The sequence below is a fragment of the Aythya ferina genome, assembly GCF_964211825.1.
Source record: "Aythya ferina genome assembly, chromosome: 3".
Classification (NCBI taxonomy): Eukaryota; Metazoa; Chordata; class Aves; order Anseriformes; family Anatidae; genus Aythya; species Aythya ferina.
The window spans coordinates 66,585,867-66,608,691 of record NC_140298.1 but is presented as its reverse complement, the minus strand read 5'-3'; the positions used below and the strand labels follow the sequence as shown (position 1 = coordinate 66,608,691).

Sequence of the window (22,825 nt, the reverse complement as noted above, 5' to 3'; positions counted from 1 at the left end):
CTGGGAAGGAATGTAGCGTTCAGTAGGCAGGCTGAAATGATGTGGTTTCAAAATGAAATCCCAGCCTTCTCAGAAGTGTGACTTTCACTGCTTATGCCCATCTGCAGTGACGTGTCTTCAAAAATCTGACCACAGCTCTTAGACACCTGTCATTTGCAAATGTGCTTTTTTTTTTTTGTTTGTTTACTTTTTTTCTTCCGTTATTGTAGCAGCTGGAGGGAAGGTGAGGCCTTTTAAGCCCCTAATGCTCCATCTCCTTGCCTAAGTACGTTGTTTGTTTCGTGGTCTGCGGACTTAACTGCTTTAAATGCAACACTAGGATGACAAACTTGTACGGCTTTTGTGTGTCCCAATTATAAATCGCTCTTCCTTCCTTTGTGAAGCTGATGTCTGTCCATCCACACTCCCACTGAGCAGACTCAGCGCTGCTGGGCACGAAATAGAGGAGTATGGGGGGCAAGGAGCAAGGAGATGGCATTGAAGTAGATGGATTAAGCTAGAAGAAATAGAAATAAAAATGTGCATGCCTGGTTGCACATCCCTGTTGCCTTTTGTATTCAGTCCCACGGGTGAGTTTTCCTCACATTTCCTAGGGCATGTTGTTTTTTTTCTGCAGCATAGTGAAAGGTCCAGCTGTAACTCCCGGATAACAGCCCTGACCCCTCCGTGGTTAAAATAAAATAAAATATTTTTAAAATAAAATAAAATATAAATGATAAAATCAGGCCATAGCTGTGTAGGGCTGAGTTTGTATCTGACAGGATTGCATTCATGGTTGTGGGGTTCCTTCACACCGGTGCTTGAACCTGGGTGCTTCCCACTTCCCACCAGGAGCTCAGGGTTCATTTGTGATGTCTCCAAGTCCCATGGTGAGGCAGTTGTGAAAGCAATTTCTGCAGAGTAAGGTTTATAAACTCAAGCCTCCAAAGCAGTAGTATAAACTGTGATTAATACAGTTCTGTTTCCAGCAGCATGCAAAGTAGTTCCGTCATAAATAAGTAATCCTGTAGTGCATCTATCGAGTGAAGAGGCAGAGAACATCTTGTGGTGTGCTGTCTCTTCTGGATGGAGCTAATCCTGGTGGGTGCTCAGCATCTCCTCCTGAAATGTTTAGCTTTTGCTGCGCTAATTGCCTATCTTCAGCAGCAGCTCTGGTTGCTTAGTGCCTCTTAAAGGTGGAAATTGCTGCTTTGGCTGGAGCTGAAAGCGGTGTAGGGTTGTTGTGAACATCAGCCTCCAGCCACCTGGCCTCTGCCCCAGGCTGCGATGCCTGGCAGGGGTCGGGCAGAGAGCCAGTGAGTGATTGAGTGTACCCATTTTATTACTGGGATTACAGCATGTCTCTGAGATTCATGAGGCTGGTGCTGGAGCTTCTGTCCCCGGAGGAGGCTATAATTGTCAGCCTTTTGCTATGTTTAAATCAGCAAAGGGAAGAAACCTCCTGACCTAAGTGGGGGTGAGGCTGAGTCAGCAGGAGGAGATGGGAGCAGAGCAGTTCCGTGCCTCAGGGACCAGGCTTTGACCCGAGGTCCTCGATCTGTGTGCAGACCTCTGTCATCTTCCGAAGGCTTGGCCTGGGACATCTCCGCACCCAGCAGTGACCCGTGGGCCCCTTAGGAACCAGCTAAACCTATCCAATTGGTTTAGCTGTGTTGTGAAAAACAACCTTAGTGATTTATAAATGTATATACATGCATAAATCTATCAATTTCTTGCTTTGTCTTTTAAGAAGACCATGTAAATACCACATATGTGATGAGTGAAGGACAGGAAGAGCTTGGTACGATAACACAAGAGAGTCTGACTTTGATAGGTACTCAGACCTGCCATGCATTGAACGTAACGTAATGCATGTTTAACATCAAGGCAGTTACACGAGTGACACCTCTCCTGCTATTGACAAGGCCTGAATACCACTGCTGGCTTAACAGCCATTTCCTCTGAGAAGTCACACAGCAGGTAAGGTGTCCACAGCTGACGGTGGATTGAATTTGTTATAATCCGTTTCTCTATCAAGAAATTCCACGCTGTGCAGGATTCAGATGGGAAAAATAACCCCCAGTTCGAATCACTTTCAGCATCTCCCCCCTTGCCTTGGTGCTTTTTTTTTTTCAGTTCAGTTAGTTTGGGGATAATCAGGCAAGCTGCTGCTGATGAGTCACTTTCTCCATCTCTTCTCCTGATTTATGTATTGAGGCCAGAGCTGCTGTTACATTTATACTTCAGATTTGCTTCACCTCTGTAGCATTTTTTTTTCATGCATTATTGTTTTATTTATACTCCAGGATTTTTACAATTTTTACATTTTTACAGATATGCTGGCACTAACGGAAATGCTAATGTTACCTGAAATGCTCAGTTCAGGCCAATATTTAAAATGGCATCCCATAAATACTGACTGTAGTTTAAAATGTATAATTATGCTGAATTAGACTACCTGATTTCTGGCATTTCCTAACTTTTTGTAATTTTTATAATGCTGGACTAATGCAGTCTAAGCAGAGGAATGATGGGTGGAATTGGATGCAGAGGAGCATGTTTTGGTGGGAAGCACTGATTTTATCAACCTTTGAATATAATCATTTTAACAAAGTGCCCATAAAGCTAGTTTTAAAAGTACCTTTAGCTGTCCCTCTAAATCCGAGCCTACTTTTTTTTCTGTGCTTTTGTGTGCTCTGAACCATAAAATTACAGGCGTAAACTCGGTGGTTGTCTGTTGAGCTGGCTTCATTGCCCACATAAATTTGAGATCTGGGACACGACAACTTTACTCACTCAGAGCGACAGGCACACGTCCAAGATCGTGCTTGATGATTTAGCTGAGATGGGATTACCAAAATCTGGTGCCGTTCTGCTTTTCCTGCATCGCCGTCCGGGTCGTTAACTCTTCATCTGGTATCTGCCTCTTCCAAACCCAAAGACCTTCTTCCCCAGAGCAAGCAAGTGAGCGTTAGGGAAATGTGCTCTTGTTTTGTAGGACAGGCTAATTAGCTTTGTGGGAAACCTTATTTGTCCTGTCTCATGAAATTAAAGCTGTCCTGGGCATGGTTGATGACTTGGTGCGGTGCCAGCTCGCTGATGGAGTCAGAGTGCATAATAGTCCTGGAAGGGCTGGAGGGGCTGTTGGACTGGCGTGATTTTTTCCAAAATACTACAGCATAGCCTCCTTTCTGCATTTTTGCTTTATTTTGTCATGTTTTTCTTGCTGTCCTTCTCTATGGTGAGCCCTGCTGTCGTAAAGCAACTAAAACTGTGCTGCAGAGTGGCCAGGTGAAGCCAATGAGATCCATGCTGGGGAATGAGGGCCTTCATAGTCAGATGCACAGCTGTGCTATTGGAGAGCAGGTTTCTCTCAGCTTATTCAAGTAAAAAGTATAATTAATAGCTGATGGATGTAGGTAATACTTGTAATTATTTCCTGATGTTCTCATCAAGACCAGGTTCTTTCTTCCCCTTCAAAGCTGTATCCATCCAAGAGCCCGTGTCCTTTCCCAGGCCTGCAAAACACAGCTACTGAAATGTTCTGCTTTATGAAGTGCCCTTAGGTTTTCAGCCCAGTTTTCTTCCCATGTTTCTTAAGTTGTTTCACCTTTTACGTCTGTTCCTGGGGCAAAGCAGTTTTGCAGCACATCTTTCAGCCAAAGTTGATGCTTCTGGTATTTCAGTACCCGTTTGCTCCAGTGCTTGCTGGTTTCATGTTCCCCATGTCATTCTGGTGCCCCTTTCTAAACCCAGTTTTGTTTCGAACCCAGCTTTGCTGAAACTTGCCCCAAAACTTTGGTTGATTCATCCATTTTGAGCACTAAGGATTGTGCAACGTCTCCATGCGAAGAGCCCGCACTGAGGTACGTGAGCCATCAGTGGGATGCTGTCGTCATACTGATATAGCACAACAGGTTGTGGAGAAACCTGGTGAGGGTAAAAACTGTCAGAAACAAAGCAGGTGCATTTTTGGTCCTTACTGGTCATGCATTTGCACCAATGCCTGCACGGGCCTCACTGTTACTGGCTTTAATGAAATCACTTTGAGCAGAAGACATTGTCTGCAGGGGACAGCTTTTAGTAGAACTGAAATGCCTTTCCTCCTTTCTGAGAGCATTGCAAATTTGAGCTTTAAGTGGATTTTTTTTTTTTTCAGCTGTTATGCCAAATATGCTCCTTTTACCTCATGTTATTAGTAATTCAAATAAGGAATTTGTGAAAATGTAAAGATTGGAGCATTTTTTCATTGTTCAAAAGTAGATTTTCCCTGATGGTAGTGCTGAAGTCACCTTCTGGTCATGATATACTGGAGGTTGATAAGGCATGCAAGTTTAAAAAAAAGAAGTGTGAGTGTTCCAGGAGATGCTTCTCTTTTTTTCTCATACTTTGAATTAGCTGATCCGTATAGGCACTAAGGAGATTAGAGGCAAGTAGAAATATGTAGAATTCTACTGAAGTCATATTCTGAACTTAAAAAAAAAAAAAAAAGAGCTCCAATCATAGTGGAAATGGAAACATTTAATTATTAAACACTATTTAATATTTTACATATGTGAACTTGCAACTTTTGATATTCTAGCTTTTCTATCTAGCTTCATTAGTTTATCATATCTCATGAGCCTTTTTTCATACCATCTCAAATACATAGGCCTACTTTTTAAAATTTTTCAGTTTGGAAATTTTTAAAAATATAGTGGAACATGACTATAAATTCCCAATATTTCTGAGACCCTGTTGGCTTCAAACATTTGTCGTGTATGCTTTGAGATGTCTTTAGCCCATCTTTCAGTACCCTTTGAACTTCTGTCACAAGTCGTGTGGTCTCTTGTTTCTTCAGAAAATCTTGTGTCAGATGGTGCTGTGCATTAGAAAAGTTAAAGTAGCAACAGCAACAAATGACTTTCTTTGCCTACAGTATTAATAAAGCACAAAAATTATTGTGGGAAACAAAACATAGAGCTGGTAAGACAAATTTTGATGAAAAGACCTTTTGAAGTAATGCATTTGCCATTTAATAAAGCTGCAGTACAGCCTGAGACACAGCAGAAGCCTTTAGAAGTGTATCTCATACAAGATCAACGTCTTCGTTAGGGGAAGAAAAAACGCCGGAAAAACATAACCTGAGAACGACCACCTTTTCAGTTTCCTTTTTTTGTTTGTTTTTGGTAAAGGTGGTGTCATTGCTAATCTCTGGAGAGAGCAGAGATCTTTCTGAGAAATCACTGCTGCAATATTTATGTTGGTGCAAAGTTACTGCTTGACTAAGTTGCCGCAGTATAGAAAGCAAGGAGAACAGGTTGGTGGGAGGAGAGGTTGGTTTCTCAGTTTTTCTTTGTTTTCCCTAGGCCTGTGCAGTCGGTCAGCTTTGGCTAATAAACCCTTTTGGCACCCCGAGGTGCACCAAGGTCTGCTTTCATGGGGCGCTAGCCCTCCATCAGGGCAGAGAGCATCTAGTGTTAAAACAATCTGACCTTTGTGGGAGCTGTTGCAGGGTGATGACTCTTACAACTTGCTTTGTGCATCCTTCCAGGACTCTGGCGTATTGCCAGTGGGTGGAAAACCTTCATGAGACGCAGAAGATGATTTCGGTGTACGGCCCCCTCAGCGACCTGCTGAAGTGGATTCTCTGCCACCTGACCAAAGGGATCGTGAAGCGGGAGATGTACGGCCACGGCATCGGCCGCTTCTCGGAGGAGGAGATGTACACGCTGATGGAGAAAGACATGCGGACTCTAGCGAGCCTCCTGGGTAACGTACAGCAAACAATTCGCCTTCTGCTTGAGCACAGCCCGCGGGGTGAGGTCGCCCATGTGTGGCAGCCTGGTCGCACATGTGGATGAGCTCGCTTCTGTCAGTAGGTGGAGGCCATGCTGCCCTCAGTGCCACCTTCACTCCCAAGGGGACGGGGCTTCTTTCCTCGCTGTTTATCACCAAATTGCCTCTCTAGAGGGGTAGGCGGGTTGCTTCTGTGTGCATCGTCTGTATCTAAAGGAGCAGAATTTGGCCTTTTTTTTGGATGAATGCTTTGTTGTGTGAATTCAGGACATCGTAGTGTTCATTTTGGCAGAAGTAACCTCTTATTTACATTTTGGGGAATCTCTTTTCCTAGTGGGACTCGTTACCGTGTGATAGATTATTGTCAGGCTGCCATTCGAAAGTCCTTTGCAGGTGGTACTTTGGTGAGCTGGACTTTGCTGCATTTGGTTGGTGTGAGCAGCTTTATTCAAAGCTGTAGGTAGGAGGTGGTTTGTCAAAATGGATGGGTTCAGGTGTGCTGGTTGTCATGGGTGGATGCTGTGCAGGTAGTCTTAAGGTCACCCTCACTCAGCTAGAACCACGTGAGCCTCATTTCGGTTGTGTAGCTCAGGCTGAAGTTTGAACTGGAGCTGTCTGCAATGAGCTTCTGGGCTTCAATCTGCTGAGAGCTGCTCGCACTGTTACGGTCCCGTTACGGTCCTCCGGAGAGGCTGAGCAGCAGGTGGCCCTGCTGGGAGGGACTCCTTCAGCCGAGACCTTTTCTAGGTATAGCTGTTACCATGTTTGCCTCTCTGTAATTGCTTTTGGGTCTGTTCCCAGATTTATTTGTATCCTTTTGACTCTGGAGCCTATACTGATGCTCAAGTTCATAGTTTCAAGTTCCGCTGGGTCTCTGAATCATCCAGTTGGGTCTCTACAAATGGGTTGCTGCCCTGAGGCACCCATCTCACTTCTGGTTGAAGCGGGTCTTTCCAAAAGGCATCCAGCTTTAATCAGAAGATTTCAGGAGGTGGAGATGCTACTGTGTTCATCAGTAATTGGTGGCAGGTGTTAATCACCACCAAAAGCTGTCCAGTTTCAGTTCAGAGCTTGCCCGGTCTCAGCCTTCAGGCAGCCTCTCCTTGTGAAGATAAATGCTGTAATCAAACCTCGCTTTTGGTTTTGATGGGAAAAATGACTGGAAATCCTCAAGCTTCTCTCTAAGGTGTTTTCTTCAAATCTTGCAAAAAAATGTGCCTTTTTTTTCCCCTCTGCCTTCTCTCCACCTCCCACACTCTCTGGACAGACCTCCCCGCGGCTCCTACACCTCCGCGTGTGCCTGCATGCTGCGTGCTGCTCGTGGCCCCGTTTGCCAGCCCTGCGACTGCCCTTCGTTTTTTTGCCACCACGCTGCTTTCTTTTTGCGTGGTGCGTGTGCTCCCAGCAGGGCCTTGCCGCCCAGTTCCAGGTTATTGATGGGAACATCGTGTCTGCCTGGATTTTGTAAAGCCTCGATGAGCACCTGCTATTTTATTGTTACTTTACTATGTTATCGGCTGAATATTGTTCTTTTTTTTCCCCATTAGTCAGTCAGATTAGTCAGTGTACAGTCATTATATTTGACCTTTGGATTGTCTGGATAACCGTGGCCTTCAGGGGTCTGTCCCTGTGGGGACAGGAGGTGGGCGAGGGACTTCCAGCCTGGCTGGAGGCTCTCCTGAATCGCTGCGGGGCAGTACGAGCTGTCAGACACAGGTTGGTGCAGCTGTGCCCGAGCTGGGGAGAGTTAGCTCCGTTTTGCTACCACATCCGACACGCTGTAGGAAGTTACCATTATTCCTTATTCCCGAGCACTGCTTTGCTACGTTGTAGTACAGGGGGATAGCAGATTATGTTGTGCTGTACTTCACAATTTGCTGTATTTCACCGCTGGACAGTTTTTCTAAGCTCGCTCAATAACCCTAACATTTAATAACCCGCTGAATTACAGGCAGCTTGTGTTGTACAAGGGAAGAATGTCCTGGGGAGATGGGATAACTGGATTTGGAGAATTCAATTACGGGCAGCATTTCACACTTTATAGCACATTGGGCCAAGGCAGGGCCAAGGCAGCCATCTAACCTGACCCCTGAAATGCCTCACGTCTCACTTGTGTGCCCTGCTTGCTGCCTGTGCTGTGGGGCTAATGCCTGCGCTGAGGCAGCAAGCTGGTACTGGATGATCCTTTTGTGAACGGCCTCCTTAAAAGAGGATTTTCTTCCCTGTCTTAGTCAGTTGCTGTCTGTGTGTGCTGTGGTAGCTGCCCAGGACCATCACGACGGCTGGGTGCCCAGAGAGGTGTGCGGAGCAGGCACGTCCTTCCTGCAGACCAGGGCAGTCCCACGTGGCTGCCGTTCCCCCTGCCCGTGCACCAGGAGTGCCGTGGCTGCGTCCCTGCCGGTCAGAAGGCGGTGCCAGGAGGTGGGGGTGCTGTGTGTGAGGAGGGCTGGTGGTCTGTTGAGCCCGCTGGCTGTGTTGTGGCTGAGTGTGAAACACCCCGCTCTCAGTTTGTGAAGCTGCGGCGGTGGGATGCGTCCGGGTGGCATGGGGAGAGCCTGCTTTGCTGTTTGCTGTCTGTGGGGCTCCTGTCTCTGAAGTGAGGACGCTCCAGGACTCCTCCTGTTGCCTTCCACAAGCGTGTCATGTTGGGATGGAGCTGGGGGCAGAGAGTGGGAAGAGCCTCGTGGCCGTCCTTGGAGCAGTATCACCTGGCGAGAGGTTCTTGGCAAACTCGCTCCGAGCTCCAAGCTGTTTGCTCCTGCCCACGGCTGCTTTCTCCTCTATCTGCTGTGTCCTCATATGTCTCCTGCCTCTCCTGGAGATGCAGATCTGCTCTGAGCAGTCACAGTGAGTCTTTGCAATGAATCAGTGTCAGTCTGAACAAGCTGCACAAATGGATTTCACCTACTGAGGCCTAGGATCAGCTGTTGAACCCTAATCAATATCAAATCTCTGCCTTTAAACTAAATGATTTTCCATAAAAATTGTGTTGAAGACGTAATGGGAAAAATCCAGATTTTCACTGCCATTTCCCCAGTGAAATGTTTGCTGTTGTATTTACAGGTGACAAGAAGTACATTATGGGACCAAACCTTTCCACTGTTGATGCCACCGTTTTTGGGCATCTGGCCCAGGCAATGTGGACACTACCAGGGACCAGACCAGAGAGGCTAATCAAAGGTAAGAGGTTTTAAGTGATCTCTGACAAAGGGAAAAAAACAAACACAGAACAAAGACTCTGGGTAGCATTTGCTGTGTTTAAACTTGGAGCACCTTGTAAGGTTATTTGAAGATTTCAGGGGCACTTAACTGCATCCTAGGCTGTTCTTGCCCTTGATGTAGCACTTATATCCTGTAATGTTGTTTTTTTTTTTTCTTAAAATTCTTGTTTGTTTTCACTTTAATGATCTGCATGGTGATTGTTTCTGTTCCTGTACTTGATCTTTTCCCTGTTTAACATAGCAAAGACCAAATGCCTCTATGGAATGAACGCTGGGTAAAGTATTAGAAGCCATGAGCCAAATTTTGCTGAACTGAGGAGTTTCCACTGACAATAGAACTGCAAGCACTGTTGTCCCAGTGCAATTAGAGCCTTTGTTGCTATTCAGGATGCTGGACAAGGAAAAGATTCCAGTCTGGCTTTGGAGTTTCTTTGTTTTTGCATGAATTGGAAACCAACATAGCTGCTCCTCCTGCCCCAACTTCTTTTTTCCTTTGTGGAGTGGCATATGTGTGCCAAAGTCTGGTGGGAGCATCTTGGTGTCGCTATGCAGAATAAAGCCACACAGTGTGAAAAATGGAAAGAACGAAGGATGTGAAATAGCTGTGGAAGGAATGAATCCGATCTGTAGACCTACTCTGAGCAAGAGGTAGCTACTAAGGCAACAGTTTGGAGGCACAGACTTGCCCATTACTAGCACTTTTAGTGGAGGAAAAAATATACTTGAGATTTTTTATGAGGGACGTAGATATAGGCCATATAGTTCTTTCCCTTGATGTCTGAGGGGACAGATAGAATTCTAAAGGGTCCATGGGTTTCAAGAAAAATGATGTTTGAACTATTTTGTATCTAAGAGAAAGGAATGGTAAATTATATAAATGCCCAAGCAGCATGGATGATTCTCTGTACCCATCTAGCTACTCATGCTGTGTTATATTACAAGTGCTGGTTCCATATACACATACATAAGCCCTCTAATATGCTGTTATTTCTTTGGTCGTTGATGTTTCCTCATAAATTCTTCTCTTTAAGCATATGTATACATATAAACATAAAGCATAACATACTCCTGTGGGCTAGGAACATTAGAGGCGAGTCATACAAAAGCCAAACCCATGAATTTACCTTGCAGACAACGCTGCCATCTGGTGGTGCAAGCCCCAAACATCCAAATTCACGAGATTTTAATAAATGAACGGATTGCATATGTAGCATCAAGTCCTGACTTTAGAAACCATACTTCTGCTAAATAAGCAAGAATTTTGACATGAAAATCTTACACTACTAGTGTCTTGTCTTGATTTATTTCTGTAGATATTGAATTTGGGTTAGGTATTCTGCATTTATGTTCATTTCAGTGTAACCTTTCTTACTGTGTATGGGTTAATAGTGTGTGTTTTAAATTATGTGAACAACCACTGAGAGGATTGACTGGATCTTGCCATTTCAAAACAAGGTTCTGGTACCTCTTTGGAAAGAACCTGCACAATTTATTTCCAAACTATGCTAATACGTTCCTGCATCAGCTGGCAAGTTGTTATTGACGGGATGTATTTACTGGAGTGTGTTGTGCTGTGTTGCAGGTGAACTGATTAACCTTGCTATGTATTGTGAAAGAATAAGGAGGAAATTCTGGCCAGAGTGGCACCATGATGACGATAACACTCTGTATGAATCCGAAGAAAGCAGTGAAGCAAGCAAGACTCACTCCCCTTTGCAGGACTTCAGTTTTTATTCAAGGACAGAAACATTTGATGAGGAAGGGAACAGTATTTCTCATACCCCTGACACAGATTACACTGGACACTCGCTCTTTGATTCGGATGTGGACATGGATGACTACAGAGATCACGAACAATGCAAATGATGTGTACAAGCATCTCCCGTTTTGCAGACAAGCTGTTTCTTGGGACCAGTCTGATTTCTTTTCTGCTCCAGGCTGGGAGGAGGTCTGTACCACCTCCGAGAGACCATTGTGCTTGACTTGGCTGTCACATGTTGGACTGGACTGTCTCAATCTTATTTCATTTTGTGTAACTGTTCAGATGGAACCAAGGTAAACAGTTATTTAAAACACTCATGGGCAAACTGGAGGTCCAGAGGGCAATGGGACCATTTAATCAACATTTTTGCTCTTTCTGAAAAACAAATCCCACAGCTGGGTGGGAGAAGCATCCAGGTGGCAGAGCGCTTGTAAGAGCTGGTTTGTGTTGATATCTTCACGGGAATGGGTTGAGGACGAAAGTGGAAGAGGCATTACTGGCACACTTTTCTCCTGTGGAAGAAAATGGTTGATGCTGTGTTGATTTGGTGCGGTTTTGGAAGAATTTTACTTGATAGCTACCTGCATGCTGGGTGCACATGTTGTCACAGTGTCTGAGGTGAGAATGGATGCATTGGGTTTGCCCACTTGTGTGAAGTTTAACATCTACACCTGTGTTGCTTGGCCTTGACCGGTTCATTTTAAGTGGAGAGAAAGCATATGGAAATTACAGATGGTTCTGGTCTTTGTAAACATGTGTGTAAAATCAATTATTTGCCTGCAAACGTTGGCGGTAGCCTGTTGAAAGTAGTTTAATCAGGGCTTTTTCAGTGAATTACAGTTCCATGAATCAGGACCCTTCAGCAAAAAAAAATTATCAAATGTCTATTCTGGGAATAGACAGGATGCAAATGCTTTAGGACGCTAATTGTCGGTAGGCTTAGTAGTCTGGAGCCTGAACTAGCTCCAGCTTTCAAAGGACATGTTCTTTTCATGGGCTGTGGAGTTTTTCCATCAGAGGAAAATGCTTGCTGTGGGGAACACCCAGCTAGCTGTGGCTCTGCAAGTGGAGGGACAAGTCTGCAGTCACTTCCCATGCCTGGGAGCTGCTGCAGTTTGGTCTGAGGTGTGTGTGAACTGGCATCTACTTCCTAAATTCCTCACACATTTCCCTGGGGCTCTGCTCCAGCCTCTGTTGTTGTGGGCAAGCAGCATTTGTGAAACGAACCCAAACTGAGGAGGACGATGGTATTAATGATTACTTGGGACCCTTCTCAGGAAACTAAGCACAGGAACAGGTCACAAGAAGACAAGTCTTGGGCTTGAAAGCACAAGGGGTGATGGTCTGATACATCTGTGAAACTTCCTAGATAAATCAGGGCAGATGCTGCCTGCAGACGGTTAGGTACTGACGTTCTGGGTAACAGGCATCTATGTCAAGAAGCTCCTCTTTAAAAAACACTCATGGTGGAAATTCTGATAGAGATTCTCTCATTTATTTTGCCGTGAAGTGAGCTTTGAAGCTGTGTGTCTGAAGGCTATGCCTTCTCCATCTTTTCAGCCTGAGGAGAACATGTTTCCAGGTATGGAGCCCCTGCGGACAGCAGATGAGTCCCAGCAACAAGTCCCCATTATTAAAACACCAGCCTGAGTTCAGCGGATGGTCTCATCGTTGTCACTTCCCTGGGCTGACAAATCTGCCAGTGGCAGCGATGCTTGTGACTTCCCAAAATGCAGCCAGCCAGAAGGCAGCAGTGTAATTTTACCTGTCCGTGTGTGTGCAGCTGGATTAGGGTATCACATGGCTGTGCACAGAGCAGGCACAGGAATCGGCATCGCCACCGTGGTGTGAGGCTGGTGTCACATCGTGGTCTTCTCCCATGTCTGGAGGTCTTCCTGGGGGCTGGCCCAGAGCCTTGTTGCCAGAATTGCTCCTGCCAAGGATCCGGTGCTGCTGCAGAGCAGGGCATCTCTCTCTATATATAATATAGATACATAATATCTGTGTGTTCATGTTTCAGTGTCAAAAGGAGCGGAATGGTGAGAAATACTCTGGGATTAATCCTGCACAGGGGCTTGACTTCACTGTGGCAAGTGCGGCGAGGCACCGTGATGCAGAAGAGTGAAACAAGGAGAACAGATCTGATGGGGCTGGGGAAGGGGGAGGAACTTCTTGCTGTCAGCTGAGATTTTTTTCAGTGTTTTAATCAGTTAGGTGAATGTATTCTGTAGCATGTCACTTGCCTTCCATTTCTTAGGAACTACTCAGGTTATTTTAAAGGAGAAGTTACTCACTAAGTAGCTTTTTCCTCATGACAGCTACTCCAGATACTATGTTTCTGTGTTTGGCTGTGTTTCAAACTTGGGGTGAAATTAGGAAACAGCATCTCTGTAGGGATTTATATGTGTAGTGTTTTGACAGGGTCTGATAGGAAATCCTTGGGTGTGTTTATCCTGCCCAGAAGCAAATACTGGTTTTTAGACCTGTTTAAAGGATTTAATCTAAGCCTTTTTCTTTTGGAAGCTGGTCTTGGCAAAATGTTTCCGGGGGGAAAAATGTCTAAAAAAGAGCTTGCTTTAACACCTATGAAAGAGTTTAGTTCATTTTGGTTTGAATGGGAAAAGCGTACAAGAGTTGTCTTCAACATAAACAGAACAGATTTCTTAAGCTTCCAAAATTCTGCTAAAAGAGCAACGTTTCCTTAGGCCCGCAATGTTGTTTTTTCCCCTTGATCATTTCTATTTTTTATCTCCGTGCTGAGGGGCTGTGCAGAACTACAAATTGTCGGAGAGAATCATGGAATCACAGAATGTCCCGCGTTGGAAGGGACCCACGAGGATCACTGAGTCCAACCCCTGGCTCCACACAGGACCACCCAAAAACTAGGCCACGTGTCTGAGAGTGCTGTCCAAACACTTCTTGAACTCTGGCAGGCTCAGTGCTGTGACCACTGCCCTGGGGAGCCTGTCCCAGTGCCCGACCACCCTCTGGGTGCAGAACCTTTTCCGAACACCCAGCCTGACCCTCCCCTGTCCCAGCTCCATGCCGTTCCCTTGGGTTTTTACTTTATTTATTTAATTAATTAATTTATTTTTCTTGCCCTCACTGTCCCTTGATCAAAACTGCAAGCATCCCGGAGGTCCTGGCCATGCTGCAGGGCAGGCAAGAAATCTTGTGTCACCGTAGTGGTGAAACCTGGGACAGCCCCGCGAGGTTGGATGGCCTTTTCAAGCTGGGGGTGAAGGAGGCCACAGCGTCATGCCTGAGGTGATGCTGGCCACACGGGGACTCCCTGCAGGGCAGGGAGTTGGAGAGCATCACAGCTGCTGGCTCCAGACCTGGAAGAAGGGCTGGGGAGCAGCTCTTGCTGCTGCTGTGGGGCAGCGTGGTTCTGCCCCCTTGTTTTAATTTAAACACCGCCAAAGGCCACGTATTGCACTTGTTTCCGTACTGCTGCTCCAAGGCAATGGTAAGTGGGCTTCTCATTTGGCAAGCAGGAGGTTAAAGAACTCCCTGCGTTTCCAATATGGTTAAATTTAAAACAGCCTGTTGTGTTTTTTTTTTTTTTTTTTTTCTTTTCTTTTCTGCTGTGAATTGCAGTGTTTGGTTGTGTAACGCTTTGTCGTGTCAGGATGGATTTGTCTGTCAGTGTCGGCGTCGCTGGCTCTGTCAGCAGAGCTCACTGTTACCGAGTGGGGAAGCAGATGCTGGGATGTATAGGTCCTACAGAAATCGTATAAATGTGGTGCTTGATTTAAAAACCAAACCGAACCTGATGTTTCAGATCTGGAGGACTGTTCCCATCCAATTATAACACTGCAAGTCACACGTTTTGATCTTTAAAACCTTGGCAGTGTCCCTCCAGATCTGTATTCTCTTTGAAAAAATATTGCCTGAAATATTTCTGCAGCAATAGTTCAGGCACAAATTTCCTTTTGTCAGTGATGTCTGCTCAAGTAATCATGACAGCTTCATACTGTTTTCATTGAAAGGGTTGTATCTGTCAGATACTGAGCCGTACAAAATATTGCCTGCTGGAAAAGTGTGTTATGTGCAGATTTATGCAGGGCAGCTCGCAAGTGAAATTTCTGTGGCAGGGGATGAATTTGAGTGGGTCTTGCCCTTAGATGTTTGAAGAAGAATTTGAATCTTTTTTCTGACAAGTAGCTGTTTAGCCTAACCCCTCCATCTCCAAATACTACAAAATCATGAATTAGGCTTATAATCAAAATAAATTATGCTCTGTGAGTGCAGAATCAGGGCGGACAGCCCAGTAGCTGGCACAGGGGGCTGGAGACACGTAGTGTTGGGGTGGGTCATGGCCATGCATGTTGGTGGCTGCGACCTGGAGGAACACCCAGGTAGCACAGTCTGACCTTGTGTGGTCCAGGAGGACCGGAGTTACCCTTGGATGACTGCAGTGGTTTTCAGCAGCTTATTGCTGCTCCCAGTCCACGTGTGTGCTGTGCTTCAGCTACTGGTTACTGTGAAGCAGGCAGCGGGGGGACTGCTTTGAAGCTGCTGCTCAGGTGAGGCTGCTGGTGTGTTGCCATCCTATCCCTGCACTGCAGTGTCACCTATGTCCTCATGGCAAGGGACAAGGGTCCCTTCGGGTCCGGTTCCTGCACAGAGCGCTGCACTGAAAGCAGCTTCCAGCTGACCAGCGAGGTGTGTGGGCTGGCGAGCCCAGTCGAGGGGAGATGTTCTCTGTCCCCCCCGTACCGCCTGGGGCTCCTGCGGGAGGGAGGGAGGGGGGCACTGAGTTTCAGGCTAGTGACCCTACTCCTCACAGCTCTGCCTTAGCGGAGAGAAGTGTTGCAACACAAATCAGGCCTGTCTCAGCGATGCTCTCTTAGACATCCATCAGGGAGGGCTTTGCTTGCGCGCCTTTGCTGCACGTGTCAAGGTGAAGAACTTCTTGGCGGAGATTTTCACAGTTCCCTGAGGTGTTTGGAGAAGAAATAGGATGTCTGTATGTACAGCCTGGGAATCTTAATCGATAAAAATGTTCAGTGAGTCACTGCGGTGCTAAGCTGTAAGTACCACGTCCTGTTTGCCCAACTTGCAAATTTTTAAGGCCAGAGATCATTATGGGCATTGAGTCTGACTCATGCATACAAAGGATTGTAGGATTTCCTCTAATGATTTCCACATTCAGCTCAGCAAACTAAAGCAGCAATAGAGTGTATGCTTCCTAAAGGCATTCAACTTCTACAGAACCAAATCCTGCCCCCTTGAAGTCACTGGCAGAAGCGCCGTTCGCTTCAGCAGGGCCAGAAATTTCCGACCAAGCTTCCAAGTGACCCAGAATTTTGCACTTCTCATTAATGGGACTGTTCCCTAGAGTAAGGCAGACAAGATGTGACCTTTGTATTTTGTTTAACTCTTTTACAAAAAAAGAAAAAGCTTTTTAAGCTTCACTGGGCACAAGGTTTGCGTGTGTTCTTCCCTCCCTTTTTAGTTCATTCTTGTGACTGATCTTTCCTCGACTGTACAGGTTTTTATTTTCCAGAATACTTGAAGAATACAGGTCCCAAAGTTTTAACTTACAGGGTGTGCAATCCAGCAGGAATAAAGCACGGGTGGATGGGTTATGGGGGGAGGGAGATACCCAGCTATACATGGTGTACAAGTTTTTCCTAACAAAATGAAGTATCACATTGCTAAATGAGGACTTTAATGCTGTAGCTGCATTATGTTATTTGTCTATGTACTTACATGAGAGATACATTATTTTAGCACTGTTATTACTACTAGTTTATAAAGCCATATTTAAAATTGTACACTTAATTGTAACATAACTTTAAATTGTGCACTGTGTTGAACCCTGTATATATATATATGAAAATCTGTATATTTTGTCTTTATGCCGTATGTCATTGGTGTGTAAATTATAAGTGACGGATCTAAAATACCTTTCTGGTTTGTGTCCTTCTGAATGTCCCTGCTTTCTGAAGGCCCATGAACTAACCATCTCTTAAGTGTGAGAGAGGGGAGTCTCTGGAAATGTAATGGCCAGTGAGTTAAACCTCCGCCTCACCAGGCAAATACCTTAGCCACCACTGTGCTGTGAATTGGATCACACTGTCACTGTCTGTCTCTCCCTTCGGCACTGCAGGAAGGATTTCCAGGGCAAGCTCAGGAAGAAGGACTGCGCTTAACCATGGGCAGGAGGAGGGGGTCCCTGCTCCTCTCTGAGAACAATGCTACTGGCATGAAAATAAATAATCCTCAGAGAGACTCCATGGGGGAAGTGCATGTACTTTAAGGTCCTTGCCCAAAGCAAGGGCTAGTTTCATTGTATGAAACTATTTTGGAAAAAAATAGCATTTATAAGTCCTTAGCCAGACTTATCACATGGCCCTGAACACAGTGTAGGGATGATACAGCAGGAGACAGTCTTGATAGAAGACATACAAGCAAACAGTGTGCAGGTGCACTCACACCTGCTTCATAAGTGGTGACACTGATGTTGCAGGCATATACATTCACATTTAAAGAACAAAAGACACAAAGCCCTGATGGGTGTAAACCAGTGTAGAGCTGATGTTTCTCCTTTCCCTTGGGGAAGTGTGGGGTGTGGTAGCCCTTCTGCTCCAGAGAGGGATGCTGGACTGGGTTCTGCTGCTGGTGTTGTGGGTTAAGAAGCTATGGGGAACCCTGCCAGCACTGAGCTTGGCCCCCAGGGTGGCTTTTGCAGGCCCTGCTGTCACATCCTGCTGCCAGAGATTCATCCCAGTGAGGGTTGGGGCAGCACTGCCTTAGGGATGGGAGAAAGGAAGGGCGGGATGCATTGGCTAGTTACACAGCTTTGTGTTGTGAGACCAGAGAAGAGAACAGACAAGTGAACTTCACCCAGCTGAACAATTGACAAATCAGGCCCAGCCCTTCCCTTCTGAACATATATTTTAGCTCCTCTCATTGTGTTGCAGTTTTATGGCCTGTGAAGTGGGTGTTCATAGACTTCTCCATGAACGCTAGCAATGTCAATGTATTTAAAAAACACTGAGGTAAAAAACATGCATAGGTTGAAATACAGGACTTCAATCATTCCATATTTCAAGCTCAGAAGAGCTGGCAGCCAAAACTGAGCCCTTCCAAGGAAACAGCTCTCTCAGTTCCAGTGAACTGTGTTGTTGAAATGCTTTCAAACTATCATGCCTGAACCTCCAAAACTTTAAATTATGGCATTGGAGAAATGTTCTGGATGATAATTCACAGAGGGTTGCTCTTTTGAATAGTTAACTAAGAAAAAAAAAAAAGATCATGATAAAGCAGCTTTGTGAGCTCCCATATATCAGCCATTTCACAGTCACTGGCCCGTTGTGATCTCCAGCTAAGGATGTTAGCTTAAACCTCAGTAAAAGAGATTTAAGCTAATGCCTTTTACCTTATGGTAGGTCTGGGCTTTGAGTACATGTGCAGCTGCTTACTGCAGTCTTGCTGACAGAAACTCCTTAAATCATAGTAACTGGTGGCAAGCCTGATCCTTTTCAGAGAGCACTTCTGGACATGGGAGGGCACCCGTGTTACTCACGTGAGGCAATGGAGGCTGGTGGTCCAGGAGTGACCTAGGATGAAAGTGCCCCAGGACAGCACCCGTAAGGGGAACCCTATGGTGAAATTCCCCAAACAGTGGTTTAGCCACCAGCCAGGCACTGGGTGGGAACATCCCTTGTTTTCCAGTGAAGTTGTGACCCAAGGGTTGCTTGAGACTAGGAGCAGCACCTGGAGCCCAGACAGGGTGGTTTTACTCAGCTGGGCAGCTATCACTAGCAGACTACAACAGTACAAAAACAAAAGCAAACACCTTCCACCCAACCATACTCTTCCAACTCCTGCCCCCAAGCAGCACAGGGGAACAGGGAATGGGGACTGTGGTCAGTCTATAGCACTTCATCTCTTTCGCTCCTTCACAGTCACTCTCTGCCCCTGCTCCATGTGGGGTCTGTCCCATAGGATTCCGTCCTTCCTGAACTGCTCCCACACGGCTCCGTACCATGGGGTCCATCCCCCAGGAGCAAACTGCTCCAGCACTGGTCCCCCATGGGTGGGCAGCAGCTTCTCCCACACCCCCCGCTCCTGCGTGGGCTCCTCTCCATGGGCTGCAGCTCTGGCCTGGGGCCTGCTCCTGCAGGGGCTCTCCATGGGCCGCAGCCTCCTCCAGGCCACATCCACCTGCTCCACCGGGGGCTCCTCCATGGGCTGCAGCGTGGAGATCTGCTCCATGTGGGACCCATGGGCTGCAGGAGGACAGCCTGCTCCACCAGGGGCCTCTGCACAGGCTGCACGGGAACTTCTGCTGTGTGCCTGGAGCACCTCCTGCTCTCCTGCCGCACTGACCTTGGGGTCTACAGGGCTGGTGCTCACTCTTATCTCCCAGCTGCTTTTGTGCAGCAGTTTTTTTTTTTTTTCTCCTCTTTCTTAGATATGTTCTCACAAAGTTGCAAACAACATCATGTATTGGCTCAGCTCCGGCCACCAGTGGGTCCCTTTGGAGCTGAGCCTTATCTAACAAGGGGCAGCTTCTGGACTCTTTTCACAGATGCCACCCTTGCAGCGCCCCACTACCAAAACTTTGACACATAAACCCAATACACCAGCCAGTCCATTTTTGATGTCCTAAAATAATGGCTAAACACCTTTGTTTAGGCAACTGAATCCCACCCTAGATAACCACTTTAAAACAAAACAGCAAAGAGTGATGGTTGTGTCGCTGGTAAGATTCAATATCTATATCATGGTAGGACCCAGATAATATGATCTGCACGAGTCCTTGCACATAATGTACTTCACAAGCTCAGGGAGAGGCTTAGATTCTGTAGCATGAGGTTTACAATTCAAGAAAAAAGGTGATGGAAAAAACATGAGGAGAAAGACAGCCAAGAGGCTCTTGTTCCAAAATTTTGCCCTAAATTTGTCCACATATATTTAATGTTACAGTAAGCCATTGCTAGGCCACTCTAGATGGCTTCCTTGGAGTAGATCTCCATGGATTCCAGCAAGTGGTTAATGCAGCTGAGGGGCTCCTCAGCTGAGCAGAAGAAGTCTGCTCTCAAGTGAGCTGAACCCCTCCTGCTCCAGACTGTACGGCCAGAATCTCCATGGATGATAACAGCAGCCAAACATTCAGCCCATGAATATACCCTACAATCAAACACTGAGATTAACACCTCTAAATCTCATCCTGAATCCCACCCTAAAAATGTCTGTCATAACCTGGAACCTCAGCCAACACATCTATTTTGATACTTTTTTTGGGTAATGATGCACCATTGCAGACAGAAGAAACTCAAACTTCAGACTGTAAAGTTGAGCACTTGACAGTTAAGTTAAATTGCCCATATAGTTTTAATGTCACCTCTTTTTACATAAGAATTGAGTTGCAGATTTCAGTTCTTAGTCTTACTATTTTTTTTCCTTAAGACCTCTGCCTCATCTGGTGCATGGGGTAGAGACTTGTGAATTAATAATGAGCTGTTGGTTGTTTCATTTGAAGTGTGACCCCCGAGCCTTATTTACTGCACAGTATTCAAGCCCTACAATGGAAACAGAATGACTAATTTCCTCATGAGCTTTTTCTGTGGCAGTCATTACCATGGTTTCTGGGTGCTTCAAAAATATTAAGTTTATTTTCACAACATTCCTGTCAAGATGCAGTAATAGGCAAGACTAGAAAGATAGCATTGTTAAGAACCTTGAAACTAAGTACAAGAAACTGGAATATGATACAGAAAGAGCCAGAAGATGGGCTCAAAGAAAGGAAAGATAAACAAGCAATAGGCAGCAAAGACATTCTTAGCAGATCCACTTTATGTGGGTTAGAGGGTCTTAGAGAAGTGTTGATTACTATAGGCTGGGAGATGAGGGTCTGAAATACTGCTTTGTTTGTCAAAATAGAAAGGAAGTGATTTAAAGGAGAAACATGATACAGAAGTAGTAAGAAGGAATCTTGGAAAGAGGAATCATGGGCTGTCACCAGACAGAGGCCCTTTTTTGGTCCTTCACAGACCACTCCTTAGAGACAATAGGGAAAGGAGCTTAATTTACTCTGTCCAGGCACAAAGACTTGAAGGCCATGCTTTGCCATCATTTTGAAGACAGCATTTGTTTGTGAGCCATCTGAACCACAGTTATCTAATAAGAAGCTTTGATTTGTCAAAGGGCAAGATATAGACTACTATGCTGAATACATCTATGCATACAGAAATTGCCATAATTTCACATAAAGGGACTCACTGTGACAAATAAATCTATAATTATTTAGTGGGTAATCTTTACTGCATGCTAACACAGCTCTTGTCATCGTGGCTTCTCAGCACCCCTCTTAATGTGTCAATACATGATCTCAGGAATAAACAGCAAAGTAGGGAAAGGATTGCTCCCAGGAGGATCAGAAGTGCTGGCAGGAGAAACTTGAGGGATCAGTGGCTGAGATTAGGAAAAGCTCCCCCAACACCAGCCCCTCTTTGCTCCCAACCATATTTTTCATCCTGTAACTGAAGAGCATCAGGGATTCATTGCCACACTACGATTTGCAACAGGAAAATAGAAAGTTTCTGATGAGGAAAGTGTCATTATGAAAGGACTTAGCTCCCAAATAGGACTTAACATCCAAATCTTCTACTCCTAAAATCACTGTGAATTTGTACCTCCTTTCTACTGAACTGTTGTGCAAGTTGTGAACAGCCACTGCTTTTCCTCTTACAGTTCTAGAAAACTCTGTTGCACTACGTCAGCTCTAAAATACTGTTGCACATTTTAAAGGTGATGTGCATCTGATCTGTTCTGTAGGTGCATCTGTTTTCTCAGGTTTAGTACCATATAAATAGTAAATATTCTCCAAGCTGTTTTCTCAAAGTCACTCTCATTCTCTGTTAGCACATTCCCTATTATTCCCATAAAAATAATCCAGAAAACCATATTTACTTTAATGTATGTGTAATAACAAACGTGAGTTGGGAAGTACAAGGATTTCATTGTAGCCCATAATCAACTACCAAAAACCTGTATGTTACCAAAGGATTGTAGGAGTTTGAGGATGTTATGAGGACTTTCTAGCTGCTATAACTATTGTTTATTAATAAGTTTTCTTCCTGCTATGAGGCCAAAAACAAATCTTAACCAAAGGGGAAAAAAGCTACTAAATCTGATCTATCATTTATATAGCTGTGTATAATTCTGCAACCTACTCAGGGAATCAGAATGGATAGCTTTCTTTTTGAAGTCTGCTTAATGAAATGGTTCACAATGCCAAACGTCTTAGATAAGTCATTAAAAAAGCCTTCAGTCTTTTATTGAAAGCTGTGAAAATATTAGTATGTTTACAATGAGCCTAAAGAGAAACAAGAATACTTAATATAACTGCTAGCTAGTCTCTCCACATTTTTGGAGCTGGCTAACAAGATGGATAAAAGTCAAGTTCTTAGTAATGATTTACTTTGCTTATTATTGTATATTTTTAAATCCATACATAGATTTCAGAGAGGTTTGGAAACACGCATCACCTGAGCAGGCAGCATTAGGAAAACGTCAGAAAGGACCTTACATGTAATGTATGCTGATAAATACCCATGGCTAATGGGGGAAAAAAAAAAGAGCAAATATTTGAAGAAATGGGGTAAAACAGATGCTAATAACAGGAGGATACAGAAGACAAGCCATCATTTTACAAACGCAGACCTAATGGTTTTTAGGTGAAATTTTAAAATCCTACCTAGCAATGAGCTCATCTTTCTGTGTAGTGAGGGTGATTTAATGCTGCTTACCAGAACTCACCTGCAGAGATGCAGGACTTGGAGTCTTTCCAGGAGATGAGGTCTCTCCCAGGGTACCTTTAGGAGGCCCCACAAGAAATGGCTAGCAGTGTTTCACATGTTTCTTCCCTTCCTCCATGGACAGGGCAGGGACATCCACATTGTCCTCAACACACTCACTGCATGCAGCTCTGCAATTAGTCAACTGCTACTAGCAAATCCCAGTCCTCCAGGCCTTTGACAGTTACCTCATAGGCACTGGGAAACACTTTCCTCACTAGGAGCAATGGATGAGGTTTATTAGCAGTTTTCCCACCTGCCTCTACAGA

At 45.2% G+C, this 22,825-nt stretch overlaps 1 protein-coding gene and 1 long non-coding RNA gene across 2 annotated transcripts in view; one reads left to right on the top strand and one right to left on the bottom strand.

Moving 5' to 3' along the window:
• FAXC (failed axon connections homolog, metaxin like GST domain containing) overlaps positions 1-16,654 on the top strand; it is a 23,849-nt gene extending 7,195 nt beyond the window's left edge. The window contains exons 4-6 of the mRNA XM_084514208.1: positions 5,513-5,730; positions 8,821-8,937; positions 10,561-16,654. Of these exons, the coding sequence (XP_084370334.1) occupies positions 5,513-5,730; positions 8,821-8,937; positions 10,561-10,844 (619 nt within the window). The 3' untranslated portion in view covers positions 10,845-16,654. The remainder of the gene's footprint in view (positions 1-5,512; positions 5,731-8,820; positions 8,938-10,560) is intronic.
• On the bottom strand, positions 14,989-22,780 carry LOC311434197. The gene is made up of 2 exons (XR_014691313.1): positions 22,519-22,780; positions 14,989-15,681 (listed from the first exon to the last, which is right to left on the bottom strand). It is a non-coding gene; the product is annotated as an uncharacterized lncRNA (long non-coding RNA).
• Between the last annotated feature and the right edge of the window lie 45 nt (positions 22,781-22,825).